Genomic DNA, 19960 nt, shown 5'->3' with positions numbered 1-19960 from the left:
GATTATGATGTGGTAGGCATCACAGAGACATGGTTGCAGAGGGTTCAGGACTGGCAGTTAAACATCCAAGGATTTACAACTTATCGAAAAGACAGGGAGGTGGGCAGAGGGGGCGGGGTGGCCTTGTTAGTTAAGAACAAAATTAAATCTATGGCACTGAATGACATAGGGTCGGATGATGTGGAGTCTGTGTGGGTGGAATTGAGGAACCACAAAGGCAAAAAACCAAAATGGGAGTTAGGTACAGACCTCCCAGCTGTGACCAGGACCAAGGGCACAAGATGTACCAGGAAATAGATAGGGCATAGAGATAGGGAATCTCTCCACTCTGCAGGCACCCTGCCTCTATTCCTGATGAAGGGTGTTTGCCTGAAACGTTGATTTTCCTGCTCCTCGGATGCTGCCTGACCTGCTGTGCTTTTCCAGCACCACTCTAATCTAAACTCTGGTTTCCAGCATCTGCAGTCATTGTTTTTACCTAATAGATAGGGCGTGTCAGAAAGGCAAGGTCATGATGATCATGGGGACTTCAATATGCAAATGATCTGGGTGATTAATGTTGCCAGTGGATCCAAAGAAAGGGAATTCATGGAATGCTTACAGGATGGCTTTTTGGAACAGTTTATATTGGAGCCCACAAGGGAGCAGGCTATTCTGGACTTAGTGCGATGTAATGAGTCAGACTTTATAAAAGATCTTAAAGTAAGGGAACTCTTAGGAGGCAGCGATCATAATATGGTAGAGTTCAGTCTGCAGTTTGAAAGAGAAAAGGCAAAATCAGATGTAATGGCGATACAGTTAAATAAAGGTAATTACAGGGGCCTGAGAGAGGAACTGACGAAAATTGACTGGAAGCAGAGCCTACTGGGGAAGACAGTAGAGCAACAATGGCACGAGTTTCTGGGTGTAATTGAGGACACAGTACAGGGGTTCATCCCAAAGAAAAGAAAGATTATCTGGGGGAGGGGGGGTGATTAGACAGCCATGGCTGACAAAGGAAGTCAGGAAATGTATCATAAAGAAAGAGAGAGCCTATAAAGTGGCCAAGAGCACTGGGAAATCAGAAGATTGGGAGGACTACAAAAACAAACAGAGGATAACAAAGAGAGAAATAAGGAATGAGAGGATCAAATATGATGGTAAGCTAGCCAGTACTATTAGAAATGATAGTAAAAGTTTATTTCAATACATAAGAAACAAATGAGAGGCAGCAGTAGAAATTGGGCTGCTCCAAATTGATGCAGGAAGGCTAGGGATGGGAGATAAGGGAATAGCTGAAGAACTTCATAAGTACTTTGTGTCAGTCTTCACAGTGGAAGACATGAGTAATAGCCCAACAATTAAGGAGAGTCAGGGGGCTGAGTTGAGTATGGTAGCCATTACAAAAGAGAAAGTGCTAGAAAAGCTAAAAGGTCTAAAAATGAATAAATCTCCAGGCCCTGACTCGTAGAGTTCTGAGGGAGGTGGCTGAGGAAATAGCGGAGGCACTGACTGTAATCTTTCAAAAATCACTGGAGTCAGGGAAAGTCCCAGATGATTGGAAAATCACTGTTGTAACCCCCTTGTCCAAGAAAGGATCAAGACAAAAGATGAAAAAATTATAGGCCAATTAGCCTAACCTCGGTTTTTGGTTAAGGATGAGATTTCTAAATTCTTGGAAGTGTAGGGTCGGATTAAAACAAGTCGGCATGGATTTAGCAAGGGGAGGTCATGCCTGACAAACCTGTTAGAATTCTTCAAAGAGGTAACAAGTAAGTTAGACTAGAGTTTGGATGTTATCTATCTCGACTTCCAAAAGGCCTTTGATAAGATGCCTCACGGGAGGCTGCTAAGGTGAGGGCCCATGGTGTTCGAGGTGAGCTGCTGGCATGGATTGAGGATTGGCTGTCTGACAGAAGGCAGAGGGTTGGGATAAAAGATTCTTTTTTGGAATGGCAGCCGGTGACAAGCGGTGTCCCGCAGGGTTCAGTATTGGGGCCGCAGCTGTTCACTTTATACATTAATGATCAGGATGAAGGGACTGGGGACATTCTGGTGAAGTTCACCAATGATACAAAGTTAGGCGGACAGGCAGGTAGTACTGAGGAGGTGGGGAGGCTGCAGGAAGATTTAACGAGGTAAAAACAATGACTGCAGATGCTGGAAACCAGATTCTGGATCAGTGGTGCTGGAAGAGCACAGCAGTTCAGGCAGCATCCAAGGAGCTTTGAAATCGATGTTTCGGGCAAAAGGCTTTTTCCTGATGGGCTTTTGCCCGAAACGTCGATTTCAAAGCTCCTTGGATGCTGCCTGAACTGCTGTGCTCTTCCAGCACCACTAATCCAGATGCAGGAAGATTTAGACAATTTAGATTTAGATTTAGATTAGATTAGATTAGATTAGATTACAGTGTGGAAACAGGCCTTTCGGCCCAACAAGTCCACACCGACCCGCCGAAGCGCAACCCACCCATACCCCTTACCTAACACTACGGGCAATTTAGCATGGCCAATTCACCTGACCCTGCACATCTTTGGACTGTGGGAGGAAACCGGAGCACCCGGAGGAAACCCACGCAGACACGGGGAGAATGTGCAAACTCCACACAGTCAGTCGCCTGAGGCGGGAATTGAACCCGGGTCTCTGGCGCTGTGAGGCAGCAGTGTTAACCACTGTGCCACCGTGCCGCCCTCTATTTAGGAGAGTGGTCCAAGAAATGGTTGATGAGATTCAATGTGAGCAAATGAGAGGTCTTGCACTTTGGAAAAAAGAATACAAGCATGGACTATTTTCTAAATGGTGAGAAAATTCATAAAGCCAAAGTACAAAGAGATCTGGGAGTGCTAGTACAGGAATCTTTAAAGGTTACCTTGCAGGTTGAATCCATGATTAAGAAAGCAAATGTAATGTTGTCATTTATCTCAAGGGGTTGGAATATAAAAGCAGTGATGTGCTTCTGAGACTTTATAAAGCTCTAGTTAGGCCCCATTTGGAGTACTGTGTCCAGTTTTGGGCCCCACACCTCAGGAAGGACATACTGGCACTGGAGCGTGTCCAGCAGAGATTCACATGGATGATCCCTGGAATGGTAGGCCTAACATACAATGAACGGCTGAGGATCCTGGGATTGTATTCATTAGAGTTTAGAAGGTTGAGGGGAGATCTAATACAAATAGGATTACAGGATAATGTCTAGACATTACAGGATAATGTCTGGCTTAGAAAGGGTGGATGCTGGGGAAGTTGTTTCCATTAGGCAGGGAGACCAGGACCCATGAGCACAGCCTTAGAATTAGAGGGAGTCAATATACAACAGAAATGAGGAGACATTTCTTCAGCCAGAGAGTAGTGGGCCTGTGGAATTCATTGCCATGGACCGTAGTGGAGGCCAGGACCTCAAGGCAGAGATTGATAAATTCTTGATCGTACAAGGAATTAAGGGATACGAGAAGAGTGCGGGTAAGTGGAATTGAAATGCCCATCAGTCATGATTAAATGGCGGAATAGACTCTATGGGCCAAATGGCCTTACTTCCACTTCTATGTCTTATGGTCTTACAGTCTTGTAGATAAATAGATCCCTTCTCTTCTCCTCAGGATGATGGAACTTCAGCAGTCACCTGGGAGAGCAGACAGAAACTGATCGAAAAACAGTAACTCTGACAGTGCGGCACTCCCTCAGCACTGATCCTCCAACAGTGCAGAACTCCATCATTACTGACCCTCTGACACTGCGGTACTCCTCAGCACTGACTGTCCGACAGTGCCTGCTCCCTCAGCATCGACCCTCTGACAGTGCGGCACTCCCTCAGCACTGACCCTCTGACTGTGTGGCACTCCCTCAGCACTGATCCTCCAACAGTGCAGCACTCCATCATTACTGACCCTCTGACACTGCGGTACTCCTCAGCACTGACCGTCCGACATTGCCCACTCCCTCAGCACTGACTCTCTGACAGTGTGGCACTCCCTCAGCACTGACCCTCCGACAGTGCGGCACTCCCTCAGCACTGACCCTCCAACAGTGCCCACTCCGTCAGCACTGACTCTGACAGTGTGGCACTCCCTCAGCACTGACTCTCCGACAGTGTGGCACTCCCTCAGCACTGACCCTCCGACAGTGCCCACTCCCTCAGCACTGACTCTCTGACAGTGTGGCACTCCCTCAGCACTGACCCTCCAACAGTGCCCACTCCATCAGCACTGACACTCCAACAGTGCCCACTCCCTCAGCACTGACCCTCCGACAGTGCAGCACTCCCTCAGCACTGACCCTCTGACAGTGTGGCACTCTCTCAGTGCTGACCCTCTGACAGTGTGGCACTCCCTCAGCACTGACTCTCCGACAGTGTGGCACTCCCTCAGCACTGACTCTTCGACAGTGTTGCACTCCCTCAGCACTGACCCTCCGACAGTGCGGCACTCCCTCAGCATTGACTCTCTGACAGTGTGGCACTCCCTCAGCACTGACTCTCCGACAGTGCCCACTCCCTCAGCACTGACTCTCTGACAGTGTGGCACTCCCTCAGCACTGACCCTCCAACAGTGCACACTCCCTCAGCACTGACCCTCCGACAGTGCAGCACTCCCTCAGCACTGACCCTCTGACAGTGTGGCACTCTCTCAGTGCTGACCCTCTGACAGTGTGGCAGTCCCTCTGTGCTTCCACATTTCCATGGCCTGATAATACTGTGTTGTGTAATTCTGTGATCCTATCAGTTTGAAGTGGTTTTCCTATCTTTCCTGTGTGGAATTTGATTTCAAAGACCAGCCTGTAGCTGCCTCTCTGTCCTTGTTTGCTGAGATTCCCAATGTTCTTGCTTCCGAAGATTGCAAAGTTCCGGACTGCGGAAGCAGAGTATTTAATTAAGTCCCCAGAGACTCCAGGCAAATCTGTTTGTTATTTACTAAGGGGGTAGTTCATTCAAGGCCAGTAATTAAACCCAGACCACAGCAAAAACACAGTCTGGAGAATGAAGAGAGATGAGAGAGAAGGAGGGCAGATTGGGAGACAGAGAGAGACACAGAGAAAGAGAGAGACAGAGAGATGGAGATAGAGACAGAGACTAGTGACATTGGGAGGACTAGAAAGAAGGTTGTACTGAAAGATTTTGAACAATTGGGAACTCATTTTGAGTTCCCAATTCTCCTGCTGAACACTCTCTGCTCATTCCTGAAGAAGGGCCTGTGCCCGAAACGTCGAATCTCCTGTTCCCTGGATGCTGCCTGACCTGCTGTGCTGTTCCAGCAATAAAGTTTCAACTCATTTTGAGAGCTGACCCACCAAGATTTAATCTCTGGTTACAGGCAAACTGACACTCAGTAAATAATGTCAAGGAATTAAATGCATGACTCAGAGATTGATGTGGGGAGAATGGGTTTCAGTTCATGGGCACTGACACCACCACTGGGGTGGGAGGGAACTGTTCTGCATGGGTAGGCTTCACTTGAACCAAAGTCCTGGTGAATCAAATCACTGGGGCTATAGAGAGAGCTTTAAACGAATCACAGAGGGTCATGGTTCTGACAAGGGGAAATATAGCTTAGAAAGCAGAAGGATTTGCCAATATTACAGGGCGACTGTTTGGATAACAATATGCAAAGTGTGACAGGAAGGGACAGAATGGACAAACGTAGGAACACAGCAGTCAACCGTTCAAAAGGGGAAAAACGGCAACCAGGCAAAATAAACTAGTGTAACTAGTGGAGTGCCCCAGGGATCAGTGCTGGGCAACAATTATTTATAAAGTATATTCTAAACGTGGATGAAGAAAGTGAACGTATTATCAACAAGTTTGTGGATGACACAAAAAGGAGATGAGAAAGTGAGGATTACTGGGGAGATATGGAGAGGCAGTTTCCCTTTGGAGGAGAGGCTGGGACCACAGGGATGATCTCAGAGTACGGAGTCACCCATTTAAAACAGTTATGGAGGAATTCCTTCTCTCCGAGGCAGCGAATCTGAGGAATTCATTACCGCAGAGGGCTGGTGAGGCTCGGTGATCGAGTATATTCAAGGCTGAGACAGACAGATGTTTAATCAGGAGGGGAATCGAGGGTTAACGGAAAAGGGCAGCACAGTGGAGTTCAGGATTACCATATCAGCCACAATCCCATTGAATGGCAGAGTGGACTGTGTCCTATGTCCTTGGCTGTTCCTACATCTTACTGAGAGCAGGAGAATCAGGAATGGTTAAACATGAGGGTGAGGGGAGGTTAGATAATCATTAAGAGGAGGGAGGGGGTGCGCAGAGTGAAACAGAGACAGAGGAGGATAAAGTGGGTGTGAGAGGATGGAGGGAGACGGTAGAAAGACAGAGTGAGTGGATGTGACTGTAATGGGGTCAGTCAGGGCGGACCTTATAGAATATGAGTTCCCTGATTGGGCTGTTAACCAGGTTCGACCAGACAGCCCTGGCTGACAGACATACATAGGAGTGTCAGGAGTTCTGTTCACTCTGGGAGATGTTTCTGAGGGAGCTGGATCAGTGTTAAGGACTCTCCCTGTGTAAGTAAAGGGGGATTTGGTGATGGGATACCAGCCTCTGGGGAGTTACTTCAAATGGGTTTTTGACAGCACACTTTAGGACTATGAGAGGAATATCAGTGGAATGAGTAGGGTGGTGGTAGAGAGGGGAAAGAGGGACTGAGGGGAAGAGAAGGGGTGGAAGGAGGAGCAGATTTGAGGGAGAAAGCAGTGGAGGGAGACGAGGAGGGTTGAGAGGTTGGTGTGAGAGATGGACTGAGAGAGGAGAGAGGGAAAAGATTAGGCAAAGGAAAGGGAGGAAGAGAGGGGGTGGAAGGGGCACACTGAGGGTGGGAGAGAGATAGAGAATGAGTCAGAAGGAGAAGGATGAGTGTGAGGGAAATGAATGAATAAAGACAAAAGAAAATGAGGGAAAGGCGAGAAGGAGTGAGGCTTGGGTAATGGGAGGGTTGGGTGGAAGGAGGGCTGAGGCAGAGAGCTGGGTTCCTCAAGGCTGCATTCAGCGCTGCACCCTGTATCTGCTGGGTGGCTGGGCAGATGCCCTTAGAGTGGGCACAAACAGATGATGGGTAAGACTGTTAGTCTGGGGAGGGGCATACTGGGGCACATTGCTGCGGGGGGGGGGGGGGGGGGGGGTGACCGGAGGACGATGGGGAATGAGAGGACACAGGAGCATGGAGAAAGAGAAACAAAGGTTCAGCTCCCTGAGGCTGACCCTGGCCCCAGCATCTGCTTTGAACAACAGCCAATTAAAAATTTGGAAAAATTGTCACAGGGCTCAGATTAAAATCTTTTTAAAATTCAGCACCTTCGACAGGGCAGCACTCCCTCTTAAACCCATAACCTGTGTCATAAGGTCCGAGAATTATATAGCATAGAAGAGGCCCTTCAGTCCATTTGAGTCTGCCGTGACCTAGCCACACTTGGCCTACCGCCTTAAATGTTGCAATATTTCGGTGGCTCGTCCAGGTACTTTTGAAAGGTTGTGAGGTTCCTCTCTTCAACTCCCCTCCCAGGCAGCACATAGCAGACCCCTACCACCCTCTGGGTGAAATAACCTTTCCTTAATTCCCCTCCAAACCTCCTTCCTTATGCCTCAGAATGATGTTCCCTTATTATTGACCCTTCAATAACAGGACACCTAGATAAAAACTGTCCCGTTGGACAGACGCAGCATGGGCTCATGAAGGGCAGATCATGCTTCACTAATCTTGTGGAATTCTATGAAGACATTATGAGCAAGGTGGACAATGGGGACCCAGTGGATGTGGTGTACCTAGATTTCCAAAAGGCCTTTGACAAGATGTTGCACAAGAGACTCTTGGATAAGATAAAGATGCATGGCATTACGGATAAAGTATTAGCAAGATTAGAGGATTGGTTGACTAATAGGAAGCAAAGAGTGGGGATAGATGAGTGCTATTCTGGTTGACAATCAGTAACTAGTGATGTGCCTCAGGGATCAATGTTGGCATCGCAAATTTATACAGATGTTTTAGAATTGAGGATCACGTGTGGTGATTAAATTACTAACAGTGTGGAAACAAGCCCTTCGGCCCAACAAGTCCACACCAATCCCCTGAAGAGCAATCCACCCAGACCCCTGCCCCTATAGTTGCCCCTTCATCTAACAATACAGGCAATTTAGCATGGCCAATTTACCTGGCCTGCACATTTTTGGACTGTGGGAGGAACCAGAGCACCCAGAGGAAACCCACGCAGACACGGGGAGAATGTGCAAACTCCACACAGAGGCAGGAATTGAACCCGGGTCTCTGGCGCTGTGAGGCAGCAATGCTAACCACTGTGCCACCAAAGCGTGTCAGAGTTTGCAGGTGACATTAAGATGAGTGGCAGGGCAAAGTGTGTAGAGGACTGTGAAACTTTGCAAAGGAATATAGATCGTTTCAGTGAATGGGCAAAGGTCTGGCAGATGGAATACAATGCTAATAAATGTGAAACCATCCATTTTGGTTGGAGTAACAGTAAAAAGGATTATTACTTGAATGGTAAAACATTGCAGCATGCTGCTATGCAGAGGGACCTGGGTGTCCTTGTGCATGAATCACTGAAGGTTGGTCTGCAGGTACAACAGGTAATTAGGAAGGCTAATGGAATTTTGTCCTTCATTGCTGAAGGGGTTGAGTTTAAAGGCAGGGAGGTTGTGTTACAGCTGTACAGGGTACTGCTGAGGCCACACCTGGAGTAATGTGTGCAATTTTGGTTTCCTTACTTGAGAAAGGATGTACTGGCACTGGAGGGGATGCAGAGGGGGTTCACTGGGTTGATTCCAGAGTTGAGGAGGTTGGCTTATGAGGAGAGACTCAGTAGATTGGGATTACATTCATTGGAATTCAGAAGAATGAGGGGGAATCTTATCGAAACATATAAAATTATGAAAGGAATGGATAAGATAGAAGTAGAGAGGATGTTTCCATTGGCAGGTGAAGCTAGGACAAGAGGGCATAGCCTCAAGATTAGAGGCAGCAAATTTAGGACTGAATTGAAAAGTAACTTCTTCACCTATAGGGTTGTGAATCTATGGAATTCTCTGCCCAGGGAAGTGGTTAACACTACTCCAGTAAATGTTTTTAAAGCTAAGAACAATATGCTTTGAACGGTAAAGGAACTAAGGGACACGATGAGGGCACGGGTAAGTGGAGCTGAGGGCACGAAAAGATCAGCCATAATCTTAACGAATGGTGGAAAAGGATCGAAGAGCCGGAGGGCCTACTCTTGCTCCGATTTCCTATGTTGTACTTAAGCTGCTTCCTATCGCCCTGTCCAAGCCCCTCATCACCATACAGCCCTCTATCAGGTGCCCCCTCAGCCTCCACTGCTCCAAAGAAAGGAGCCTAAGCCTATGCAGCCTCCCTCCATTGCTGAGACACTGCGTCCCAGGCAGCATTGTCTGGAATCACGGTATAGTCCCCTCTCCATCGCTGAGACACTGCGTCCCAGGCAGCATTGTCTGGAATCACGGTATAGTCCCCTCTCCATCGCTGAGACACTGCGTCCCAGGCAGCGTTGTCTGGAATCACGGTATAGTCCCCTCTCCATCGCTGAGACACTGCGTCCCAGGCAGCATTGTCTGGAATCACGGTATAGTCCCCTCTCCATCGCTGAGACACTGCGTCCCAGGCAGCGTTGTCTGGAATCACGGTATAGTCCCCTCACCATCGCTGAGACACTGCGTCCCAGGCAGCATTGTGGGGAATCACGGTATAGTCCCCTCACCATCGCTGAGACACTGCGTCCCAGGCAGCATTGTGGGGAATCACGGTATAGTCCCCTCACCATCGCTGAGACACTGCGTCCCAGGCAGCATTGTGGGGAATCACAGTATAGTCCCCTCACCATCGCTGAGACACTGCGTCCCAGGCAGCATTGTCTGGAATCACGGTATAGTCCCCTCACCATCGCTGAGACACTGCGTCCCAGGCAGCATTGTGGGGAATCACAGTATAGTCCCCTCACCATCGCTGAGACACTGCGTCCCAGGCAGCGTTGTCTGGAATCACAGTATAGTCCCCTCACCATCGCTGAGACACTGCGTCCCAGGCAGCGTTGTCTGGAATCACGGTATAGTCCCCTCACCATCGCTGAGACACTGCGTCCCAGGCAGCATTGTGGGGAATCACAGTATAGTCCCCTCACCATCGCTGAGACACTGCGTCCCAGGCAGCATTGTGGGGAATCACGGTATAGTCCCCTCACCATCGCTGAGACACTGTGTCCCAGGCAGCATTGTGGGGAATCACGGTATAGTCCCCTCACCATCGCTGAGACACTGCGTCCCAGGCAGCGTTGTCTGGAATCACGGTATAGTCCCCTCACCATCACTGAGACACTGCGTCCCAGGCAGCGTTGTGGGGAATCACGGTATAGTCCCCTCACCATCGCTGAGACACTGCGTCCCAGGCAGCGTTGTGGGGAATCACGGTATAGTCCCCTCACCATCACTGAGACACTGCGTCCCAGGCAGCGTTGTGGGGAATCACGGTATAGTCCCCTCACCATCGCTTAGCTCCCCCTCCCCGAACCCGCACCGCAGGAGAGGGGCTCGACGCTGCCCTATGGGTTACTCAAACACCCCACCCCACCCCAGGAGAGGAGTTTTGACACTGCCCTATGGGTTACTCAAACCCCCCACCCTATCCCAGGAGTAGGGCCTCGACACTGTCATATGGACTATGCAGACGCCCCCAACCCTGGAGATGAGCTTCGACACTACCCTGTGGGTTACTCAGACCCCCCCCCCACCCCATCCCAGGAGAGGGGCCTTGACACTGCCGTATGGGTTCGACTGACCTAGATAATGTTTTGGGGATTCAGGTTGAATCCTGCCATGGCAGGTAGTAGAATCTGAATTCAATAAATATCTGGAATGAAGAGTCTAATGATGACCGTGGATCCATTGTTGACTGTCAGAAAAACCCAGTTCACTAATGTCCTTTAGGGAAGGAAACTGCCATCCTTACCTGGTCTGGCCTACATGTGACTCCAGACCCATAGCAATGTAGCTGCCTCTGAAGTGCCCTCTGGCCAATTAGCAATGGCCAATCAATGCTGCCTCGCCAGCGACACTCTCATTCCATGAATGAATGGGTAAAGACACTGAATTCTCTAACAAGCCTGTGTGACAAGTTTCCCTGGGCAACGATAGCAGATTTACTGAGAGGACATGAGAAAGCCTGAGAGGACCAGAAGGCACAGGCTCAGAATAAAGGCAATAATTGAAGACAGAGATGAGGAGGAATTTCTCCTCATACAGTCATCGAGTCCTACAGCACAGAGACAGGCCCTTCAGCCCAAACTGGTCCATACCGACCAAAATGTCCTTCCACACTAACCCCATTTCCCAGCACTTGGCCCATATCCTTCTAATCCTTTCCTATCCGTGTATTTGTCCAAATGCCTTTTAAATGTTGTTAATGTATCCACCTCAACCACTTCCCCTGGCAGCTCATTCCATATGCGTACCACCCTCTGTGTAAAAAAGGTTGCCCTCAGGTTCCCTTTTATTCTTTCCCCTCTAACCTTAAACTGATGCCCTCTCGTCCTCGATTCCCCAATCCTGGGAAAAAGACTGAGTACATTCACCCTATCCATGCCTTTCATGATCTTATACACCTCTATGAGGTTTCCTAAACCCCCACCCCTCAGTCTCCTACGCTCTAAAGAGAAAAGTCCTAGCTTGTCCCACCTCGCCCTATAGCTCTAACCATTGAGTCCAGGCAACATCCTTGTAAATTTCTTCGGCACTCTTTCCAGTTTAATAACATCCTTCCTACAGCAAGGTGACCAAAACTGAACACAATACTCCAAGTGTGGCCTCACTAATGTCCTGCAGAACTACAACATAACTTCCCAACTTCTATACTCACTGCCCTGACTGATGAAGGCCAATGTGCCAAAAGCCTTCTTCACTGCCCTGTCTACCTGGGATTCCACTTTCAGAGAACCATGCACCTGAACTCCAAGGTCCCTCTGTTCCATTACACTCCTTAAGGCCCGAACATTCAACATGAAACTCCTACCTTGATTTGACTTTCCAAAACACAAGACCTTACACTTACCTATATTAAGCTCCATTTGCCATTTCTCGGCCCACTTCCTCAGCTGATCAAGGTCCTGCTGCAATTTCTGACAACCTTCCTCACTGTCCACGATATCATCTATTTTAGTGTCATCAGTAAACTTACTCATCATGCCTTGTACATTCTCATCCAGATCATTGACATAGATAATAAACAGCAATAAGCCCTGCACTGACCTCTGAGGCACCCCAACTGGACACGGGCCTCCAGTCCGACAAGCATCCTTCCACTATTACCCTCTGCTTCCTACCATCAAGCCAATTGTGTATCCAATTTGCCAGCTCTCCCTGGATTCCATGTGATCTAACCTTCCAGAGCAGCCTACCATGTGGAATCTTATCAAAGGAGTTATTGAAATCCATACAGACTACATCTACCACCCTGCCCTTGTCCATTTTCTTGGTCACTTCATTTAGTTATATTTTCATGGTTTAAAGAGGAATATTTGTTCAAAAGTATTTTGTTGACTGTAAAGATCTTTGAGAAGTGTGGTGGTATGTGACACAGGTTTGCACACTGACTGAGGTTTCCTATACTATCGGTTTTGATATAACACCATAGCTCCTCTCTCATGTAATCTTGTGTTATTAGAAAATCATCCATTAGCAGCACCATTGAAGCCAATGGGGCCAGAATTGTGTTATCCCCAATACAGGTAAAGAACGCTTGCTTTCTACAAATAATGGTCTGAATTCTTCCTGAAGGTTGGGCTTATGCCCGAAATGTCAATTCTCCTTCTCCTTGGATGCTGCCTGACCTGCTGCGCTTTTCCAGCAACACATTTTTAAGCTCTGAATTCTTCAATTGAGTTAAGGCCAATTTGTGTTGAAGAAACACGCATTATAGCAGAACTGACTGTACTAACAAATGGATTTCCATCTCGGTTGTCAGACTGGAGTTGGGATTAGGAGCTACTTACCAATGCATTGCCAGGGAGCATTGATTAATCGGAATCCTTCAGGGCAACTGCAATTCTCTCGGTCCAAACCAAGCTCACCAGGACAGCCACAACCAGTACCATTCCTGACCGCCAGCAAGTTCCCAGGGCAATCCGACATACTGTGGATCTTCACATCCCCTGCTGAGTAAAAGGAATCCATGTTAGGTGGTGCAGCACAGCAGGGAGCTCCAGAATTCCGAATGTTCCCCATCAGTACACTGTGAAATGGATCAGTTTTAATGTCAACCTGTTCCCAACAAACACACACATGAAGGTATCAACACAGGGTTACACAGAGAGAGAGAGAGAAAGAGAGAGTACAGTACCTCTGCTCTTTTAAACTGAAAGTAAACTGAAAAGAAAGCTCCCCTACCATGTTAACATGAAAGTGAAGCTCCATCTACACCCCCAGCATGGGGTTAGATACACAGCAAATGTCTTTCTACAATGTTCCCATCAAACATTCCTCTGTGATAAGAGTCTAATAGATTGAAATTGATATAATCCATGCTCAGTTGCTATTGCAGAAAATTAAAGGTCTCACAACATTTATTAAATATCTGGAGAAGCATGGGGCACATGCTGGAGCTCAGTGGGCTACAGACCAAGTGCAGGAAAATAAGATTAGTATAGTTTGCTGTTTCTTGGCCAACACTAACATGGTGGGTCAAAGGGCCTGTACGACTCTATGACTCTCAAAAAGCAAACACCTGAAGAGTAATACTGTAGACTGCGATATGGCAGATTGATTGAGTTAGCTGACAGTTAGACCAGATTACTGTTTGTTAACTCTCTGGCTCAGAGACACTGAACTGGACATGAGCTCGAGATATGGTGCACCCTTGGGAGGAGAGGGATTTCTGCTCAGCTTCCTCTCCATGTTCGTCTGGAGATTATGGAGAGAGGCAGAGCAGAATGTGGTTGTGGTTGATGTGATCAATGATCTTTGGGCTAGAAATGTGTTTTGGTACATCCCAGCTTAGCACAGGCACGAGGCAGTGACTGGGGGCTGCTCCCTTGTAACCAGTTTCCAACAACATCACAGCACAGACAGACTGTCCTCTTCAGAGGTTTTAACGAGGTTATGGGCATGGAGCTGAGGATGAATGTTGAAACATGGGAATGGTCAGAGCTGTGAAAACAAACCAAGAAATGGACCAACACTATCTCACACATGGGCTGCACTTTCATCTGCCAACTCCAGGCAGAACCAAGGGTAAAGTGGAGCCGAACTGGCCATTTGTCTGTGTGAAATGGTAAAATTACAACAATTCACACAACAGAGCAGCTACTCCAAGCTACACTCACTTTTAGGAGGAAACTGTTTGAAATTGATTGCACCCTGAATCTCTCTAACAAAGAGAAACTAACTGCAGAAGGTAGTTAAAGGTACACTTTCAACCCCAGCTGGACTCACAGATGGTACACGCTCGATAGTACTGCCCAAGATGTAAAAGATCTGTTGATCAACAAAAAGAAACATCGAAAATAGGAGAGTAGGAGGCCAGTCAGCCCTTTGAGCCTGCTCCACTATTCAATATGGTCACGGCTGATCATCTAACTCAGTCCCCTGCTCCCACTTTCTCCCCATACCCTTCGATTCGTTTTAGCCCTAAGAACTATATCTAACTCGATATCTTTGGTATCAAAGCTGCACTTTGGTAAGGGTGGAGAAAATGAGGTCTGCAGATGCTGGAGATCAGAGCTGAAAATGTCTTGCTGGAAAAGCGCAGCAGGTCAGGCAGCATCCAGGGAACAGGAGAATCGACGTTTCGGGCATAAGCCCTTCTTCAGGAATGAGGAAAGTTTGTCCAGCAGGCTAAGATAAAAGGTAGGGAGGAGGGACTTGGGAGAGGGGCGTCGGAAATGTGATCAGTGGAAAGAGGTCAAGGTGAGGTCAGACTGGGGTGGGGGCGGAGAGGTCAGGAAGAAGATTGCAGGTTAGGAAGGCGGGGCTGAGTTTGATGGATTTGACTGAGACAAGGTGGGGGGAGGGGAAATGAGGAAACTGGTGAAATCCGAGTTCATCCCTTGTGGTTGGAGGGTTCCTAGGCAGAAGATGAGGCGCTCTTCCTCCAACCGTCGTTTTGTTGTGGTCTGGCGATGGAGGAGTCCAAAGACCTGCATATCCTTGGTGGAGTGGGAGGGGGAATTGAAATGTTGAGCCAAAGGGTGGTTGGGTTGGTTGGTCCGGGTGTCCCAGAGGTGTTCTCTGAAACGCTCCGCAAGTAGGCGGCCTGTCTCCCCAATATAGAGGAGGCCACATCGGGTGCAGAGGATGCAGGTGAATCTGTGGCGAATATGGAAGCTTCCTTTGGGGCATCCTCCATCGCCAGACCACAACAACACGACGGTTGGAGGAAGAACGCCTCATCTTCCACCTAGGAACCCTCCAACCACAAGGGATGAACTCGGATGTCACCAGTTTCCTCATTTCCCCTCCCCCCACCTTGTCTCAGTCAAATCCATCGAACTCAGCACCGCCTTCCTAACCTGCAATCTTCTTCTTGACCTCTCCGCCCCCACCCCAGTCTGACCTATCACCCTCACCTTGACCTCTTTCCACCTATCACATTTCCGACGGCCCTCTCCCAAGTCCCTCCTCCTTTGGTAAGGGTGGCATGATGGCTCAGTGGTTAACCCGGATTCAACTCCCGTCTTAGGTGACTATCTGTGTGGAGTTTGCACATTCTCCCCGTGTCTGTGTGGGTTTCCTCCCACAGTCCAACGATGTGCAGGCTAGGTGAATTGGCCATGCTAAATTGCCCATAGTGTTTGGTGCATTAGTCAGGGGTAAACATCGGGGAATGAGTCTGGGTGGGTTATTCTTCAGAGGGTCGGTGTGGACTTGTTGGGCCAATGCTGTAGGGAATCTAATCTAAATCCTTTCTATGTTAGAGAATTCCACAGGCTTCCCATTCTCTGAAAGAAGGCATTTCTCTGTATCTCATCCTAAATGGCATTGCCCATGTCTTTAGACTGTGACCCCTAGTTCTGGACTCCCCAGTCATTAGGCATATCCTTCCTGTGTGTTTTTCTCTATCTAGTCCCGTTGGAATTATATAGGTTTCTATGAGTTCACCCTCTTATTCTTCACAATTCCAATGAATAACGGGAGGAGATGGTCTAGTGCTATTATTGTTCGACTATTAATCCAGAGACTCTGATGATATTCTGCGGATCTGGGTTTGAATCCTGCTACAGATGGGACAGTTCAGAGATAAACTCATATAGAATCCACCTACCAGGCCCTCTGAAGGAAAGGCCGCCAGCATTCTTAAAGATCTATCCCACCCTGGCAATGTTCCTCTACAACCTCTACCATGGGGGAGAAAGTACAGAAGTCTGAACACACGCACCAGCTGGTTCCTACCCTACTGTTGTTAGAATGCTGAATGGACTCTCAAACTCTTAACATTCACCTTGTTTTGTTTTTGCTGCTGTTTACCTATTATTTACTTATCTATGCTACTTAACTCTGTGATCTGCCTGTATTGGTTGCATGACAAAGCTGTTCACTGTGCCTCAGTACACGTGACAATAGATTCAATTCGATTCAATGAACATTTAGTCCAAGGTGATATATAGTGCAAAGCAAATAGAGTCAGTATTCCCCAGAAGATAAGAGGGGAGACGTTAAAGTGCATTCTCCAAAGGAGCTAAGTCAACTGAATCTGAGGAAGCAAGGGATATGCTTTACTGGCCAAAGCTGAGCAAGGAATTCAAAGAGCAGAGCATGTTAGAGGGCACAGATTTCACACAACATCCCTGACAGGCCGTGGATGGAGCCAAACCCCTTCACACCCACAGGAATTGATTCCCTCATCACTAGGTACTACATTTCTCACCCCCATGGACCAGTTGACTTCAAAAATTACTGCAGGAATTGGCAAATACCTGAGACCACACTACAGGCACCTGGCAATCTCATTGGGGGTCACTGCCATCAGTTGGGGTCAGTCTGGGATGTCATCTATCACCATCAGCGGCTCTCCAGCTTGCTTCGTTTGGTCCATGTACCCCATTGGCCGATATACTCCCACACATACACACGACCAGAGAAGCTATCCCTCAGCTAATGATGTGAACTCACCCTCACCACCTCCATCAAGCCTCAGCCCATAAGGTCCACAACATCTCAGCAGCACAGCAACAACATAATACACAGGAATGACAGTCCCTGAAGAAAGGACATTACTCAAAGTTGACAACAATATGAGCATCTAACAATTACAAACCAGCACCACTTAAAGACTATATGTGCACTAATAACACAGAGACTTAGTGGCTCACTAGGGTAACACACTGGAAATCACTATTTGGTGGAGTCTTCACAATGGTGAAAGATTTCAAAAAGATGCAGAGTTCCCCAATTTCCCTGTCTTTCAGAACCAGGTTAATGGGAAGAACATTTCACCCCATTGTTTAAGAAAGGAAGGAGGGAGGGAGAGAACGTGGAACCTCAGAGCTGTTAGGCTGGTGTCAGTGGTAGGAAAACACTAAAATCTATTTTCAGGGATGATAACTGAACGTGTATAAAATAATGATTGGGCAGAGTCAGCAGTGATCAATAAAAAGGGAATTCTCTGAAGGTAGTGAAGGTGACAAATGGGATGTTGCCCTTCATAGCGAGAGATTTTGAGTTCAGGAGCAGGGGTGTCTTGCTGCAATTACACAGGGCCTTGGGGAGACCACACCTGGAATAGTGTGAGCACATTTGGTCTCCTTATCTGAGAAAGGACGTCCTGGTGATGGACGGATTATAGCAGAGGGTCATTGGGCTGATACTGGGGACGGTGGGATGCTCCTCTGAGGAGAGATTGAGGTGGTTGGACATATATTCTCTCCAGCTTAGAAGAGGCACTCCCAGGGTTGGGACAGGTAGACAGATAAAGAGGTGCCTAAAGAACCAGGCCGACAGTCTCAGATTAAGGGGTAGGCCTTTCAGGACTGAGGTGAGGAGGAATTTCTTAAATCAGAAGGTGGTGAATCTTTGGAACTCTTTGGCCCAGAGGACTATGGAAATTCAGTCGTGGAGCATCTTCAAGACAGAGATTTCTACATAACAAAGACATGAAGGGATATGGAGGCAGTGCAGGAAGAGTGGTGTTAAGATAGATGATCCAATTGGGTAAGGGGAGGCATAATGGGCTGAATGGTCTCCTCCTCTTGGTGTGTGTCCAGGTCTAAAGCAGTGTTTCCAGTCTGTCTAATGTTACTTCAAAAGCTTCCTGTAATGCAGACTCCAGACACCTACCTTGCTGGTGAGACTCAGACACAGTGATGTTTTCAATGATGTTCCCAAAGGACTTGGTTCCATTCTGAGGAAAGAGAGAGACAGTGAGGAATGAACAAAAGGCCAAGAGGAGGAAGAGAGAAAACTGAAAAAAAAAGTTACAGTGTTAGAGAGATGGGAGGAGTGGAAGAGGGAGGCAGTGGATCAAAGTGGGAAGATGAACAGGGAGAAGGAGGTTTGGGATGGGGCAAATGGGGGCTGTGAGGGGAGCGGAGTGAGGTTACAGGGCAAGAAGGATTTGGGTCGGTCAGTCAGGATCTGTTGGTGAGGATCTGTTGGAGGAGCCCATGAACAGAGTTAATGAAAATAATCCTGGAAGGTGTGTGCCTGACCAATGATATTGAAGTGATGGAGAGAGGTTTAGAGATTGAAGGGGAGAGGGAGGGAGTGAATGAGGAGGAGAGTAAGGGGATTGGGGGTGAGGGGAGAGAATGAGGGGGTGAGGCAGGGTGAGGATGGGAGGGTGAGGGGGTGAAGGGGTGAACTTACCGAGTGACTGGGTGCAGCCGGGGAGCTGCAGATTCCGAGAAAGAGATAAACCCGGAGCAGCAGCGCCATGTCCCGCGGACTCAGCGTCTCCCGGCAGAGAGAGGCCCAGCGCGGAGCTCCGCCACAGGGAAGGGGGCCCAGCGTGGAGCTCCGCCACAGGGAAGGGAGCCCAGCGCGGAGCTCCACCACAGGGAAGGGGGCCCAGCGTGGAGCTCCGCCACCGGGAAGGGGGCCCAGGGCGGAGCTCCGCCACAGGGAGGGAGCCCAGCGCGGAGGTCCGCCACGAGGCAGGAGGCCCAGCGCGGAGCTCCGCCACAGGGAGGGGGCCCAGCGCGGAGCTCCAACCCACAGGGAGACCTGGCACAGAGCTCCAAACAATGTGAAGACCTGTTATGGAGCTCCTTCCCACAAGGATTTCCCTGGCATGGAGCTCCAAACAACAGGGAGAGCCCTGGCACAGGGCTTCAAACCAGAGAGAGGGAGAGAGACAAGTGCGGAGTTTGAAGCCACCAGTGAACCAGGACAATCCTAGAAGAAGTCTTCCCATTCCATGGTCTGCATTTGGGAATCACTGCAGAACATCCTGACTAAGAGCAATCCAGCTAACAGGAGGCTGCCATTGAGGTCCCACCATTTACTGATGTTGCCAACTGTGGCTCCCATCTATTGGGATCATGAAACCCCAAACAGATCGATTGGAACCAGGTCTTTCATCAGACCCTTTACAAGCTGAGGCCCAGAATTTAGTCAGAAATTCTTTCACAAGACCATATAACAACTAAAATCTCTTTCTCAAAGATGGCAGATTGAATTTCCAGATCTGACACTTGGTGATAATTAAAGCAACTTGACTGTAAGAAGAGAAGGAACAAGCAAGTGATGGCAGTGTACGAGGAGGAAACTGAGACGTAATTAGGAAAACAGAAAATGGAAATGGAGGAAACTGGATTTGGAAATGCAAAAGGAAAGAAAAGGAAGGTAAATGAGAGAAAAATACAGAGAGTATCAGCTGAGAATGATACTCTCAGAGATGTCAGATACTGACAAAAATCAATTCACACCACGTGACATTAATAAGTGGCTGGAAACACTGGATACTGCAAAGGCTATGGGCCCTGACAACATTCCGGCAATAGTAATGAAGACGTGTGCTCCAGAACTGGCTGCTCC

The 19960-nt window shown here is 48.3% G+C and overlaps 1 protein-coding gene across 4 annotated transcripts in view; it reads right to left on the bottom strand.

The window, feature by feature from the left end:
• LOC122550356 (uncharacterized) overlaps window positions 1-18868 on the bottom strand; it is a 143159-nt gene extending 124291 nt beyond the window's left edge. For 2 of the 4 annotated variants that reach the window (XM_087987733.1, XM_087987732.1), the window contains exons 1-3: window positions 18791-18860; window positions 18263-18326; window positions 12985-13146 (exon numbers count right to left, since the gene is read on the bottom strand). In XM_087987733.1, the coding sequence (XP_087843859.1) occupies window positions 12985-13146; window positions 18263-18326; window positions 18791-18859 (295 nt within the window). In that variant the 5' untranslated portion in view covers window position 18860. Of the gene's footprint in view, window positions 1-12984; window positions 13147-18262; window positions 18327-18790 lie in introns of all 4 variants that reach the window. The other 2 variants (XM_087987734.1, XM_087987731.1) reach the window with 2 other exon arrangements.
• Between the last annotated feature and the right edge of the window lie 1092 nt (window positions 18869-19960).

Source organism: Chiloscyllium plagiosum, unplaced genomic scaffold (genome assembly GCF_037043375.1).
Source record: "Chiloscyllium plagiosum isolate Xiang-an unplaced genomic scaffold, Cpla_swu_hap1 HiC_scaffold_5, whole genome shotgun sequence".
NCBI classification, from domain to species: Eukaryota; Metazoa; Chordata; class Chondrichthyes; order Orectolobiformes; family Hemiscylliidae; genus Chiloscyllium; species Chiloscyllium plagiosum.
This window is presented reverse-complemented; position numbering and strand designations above follow the sequence as displayed.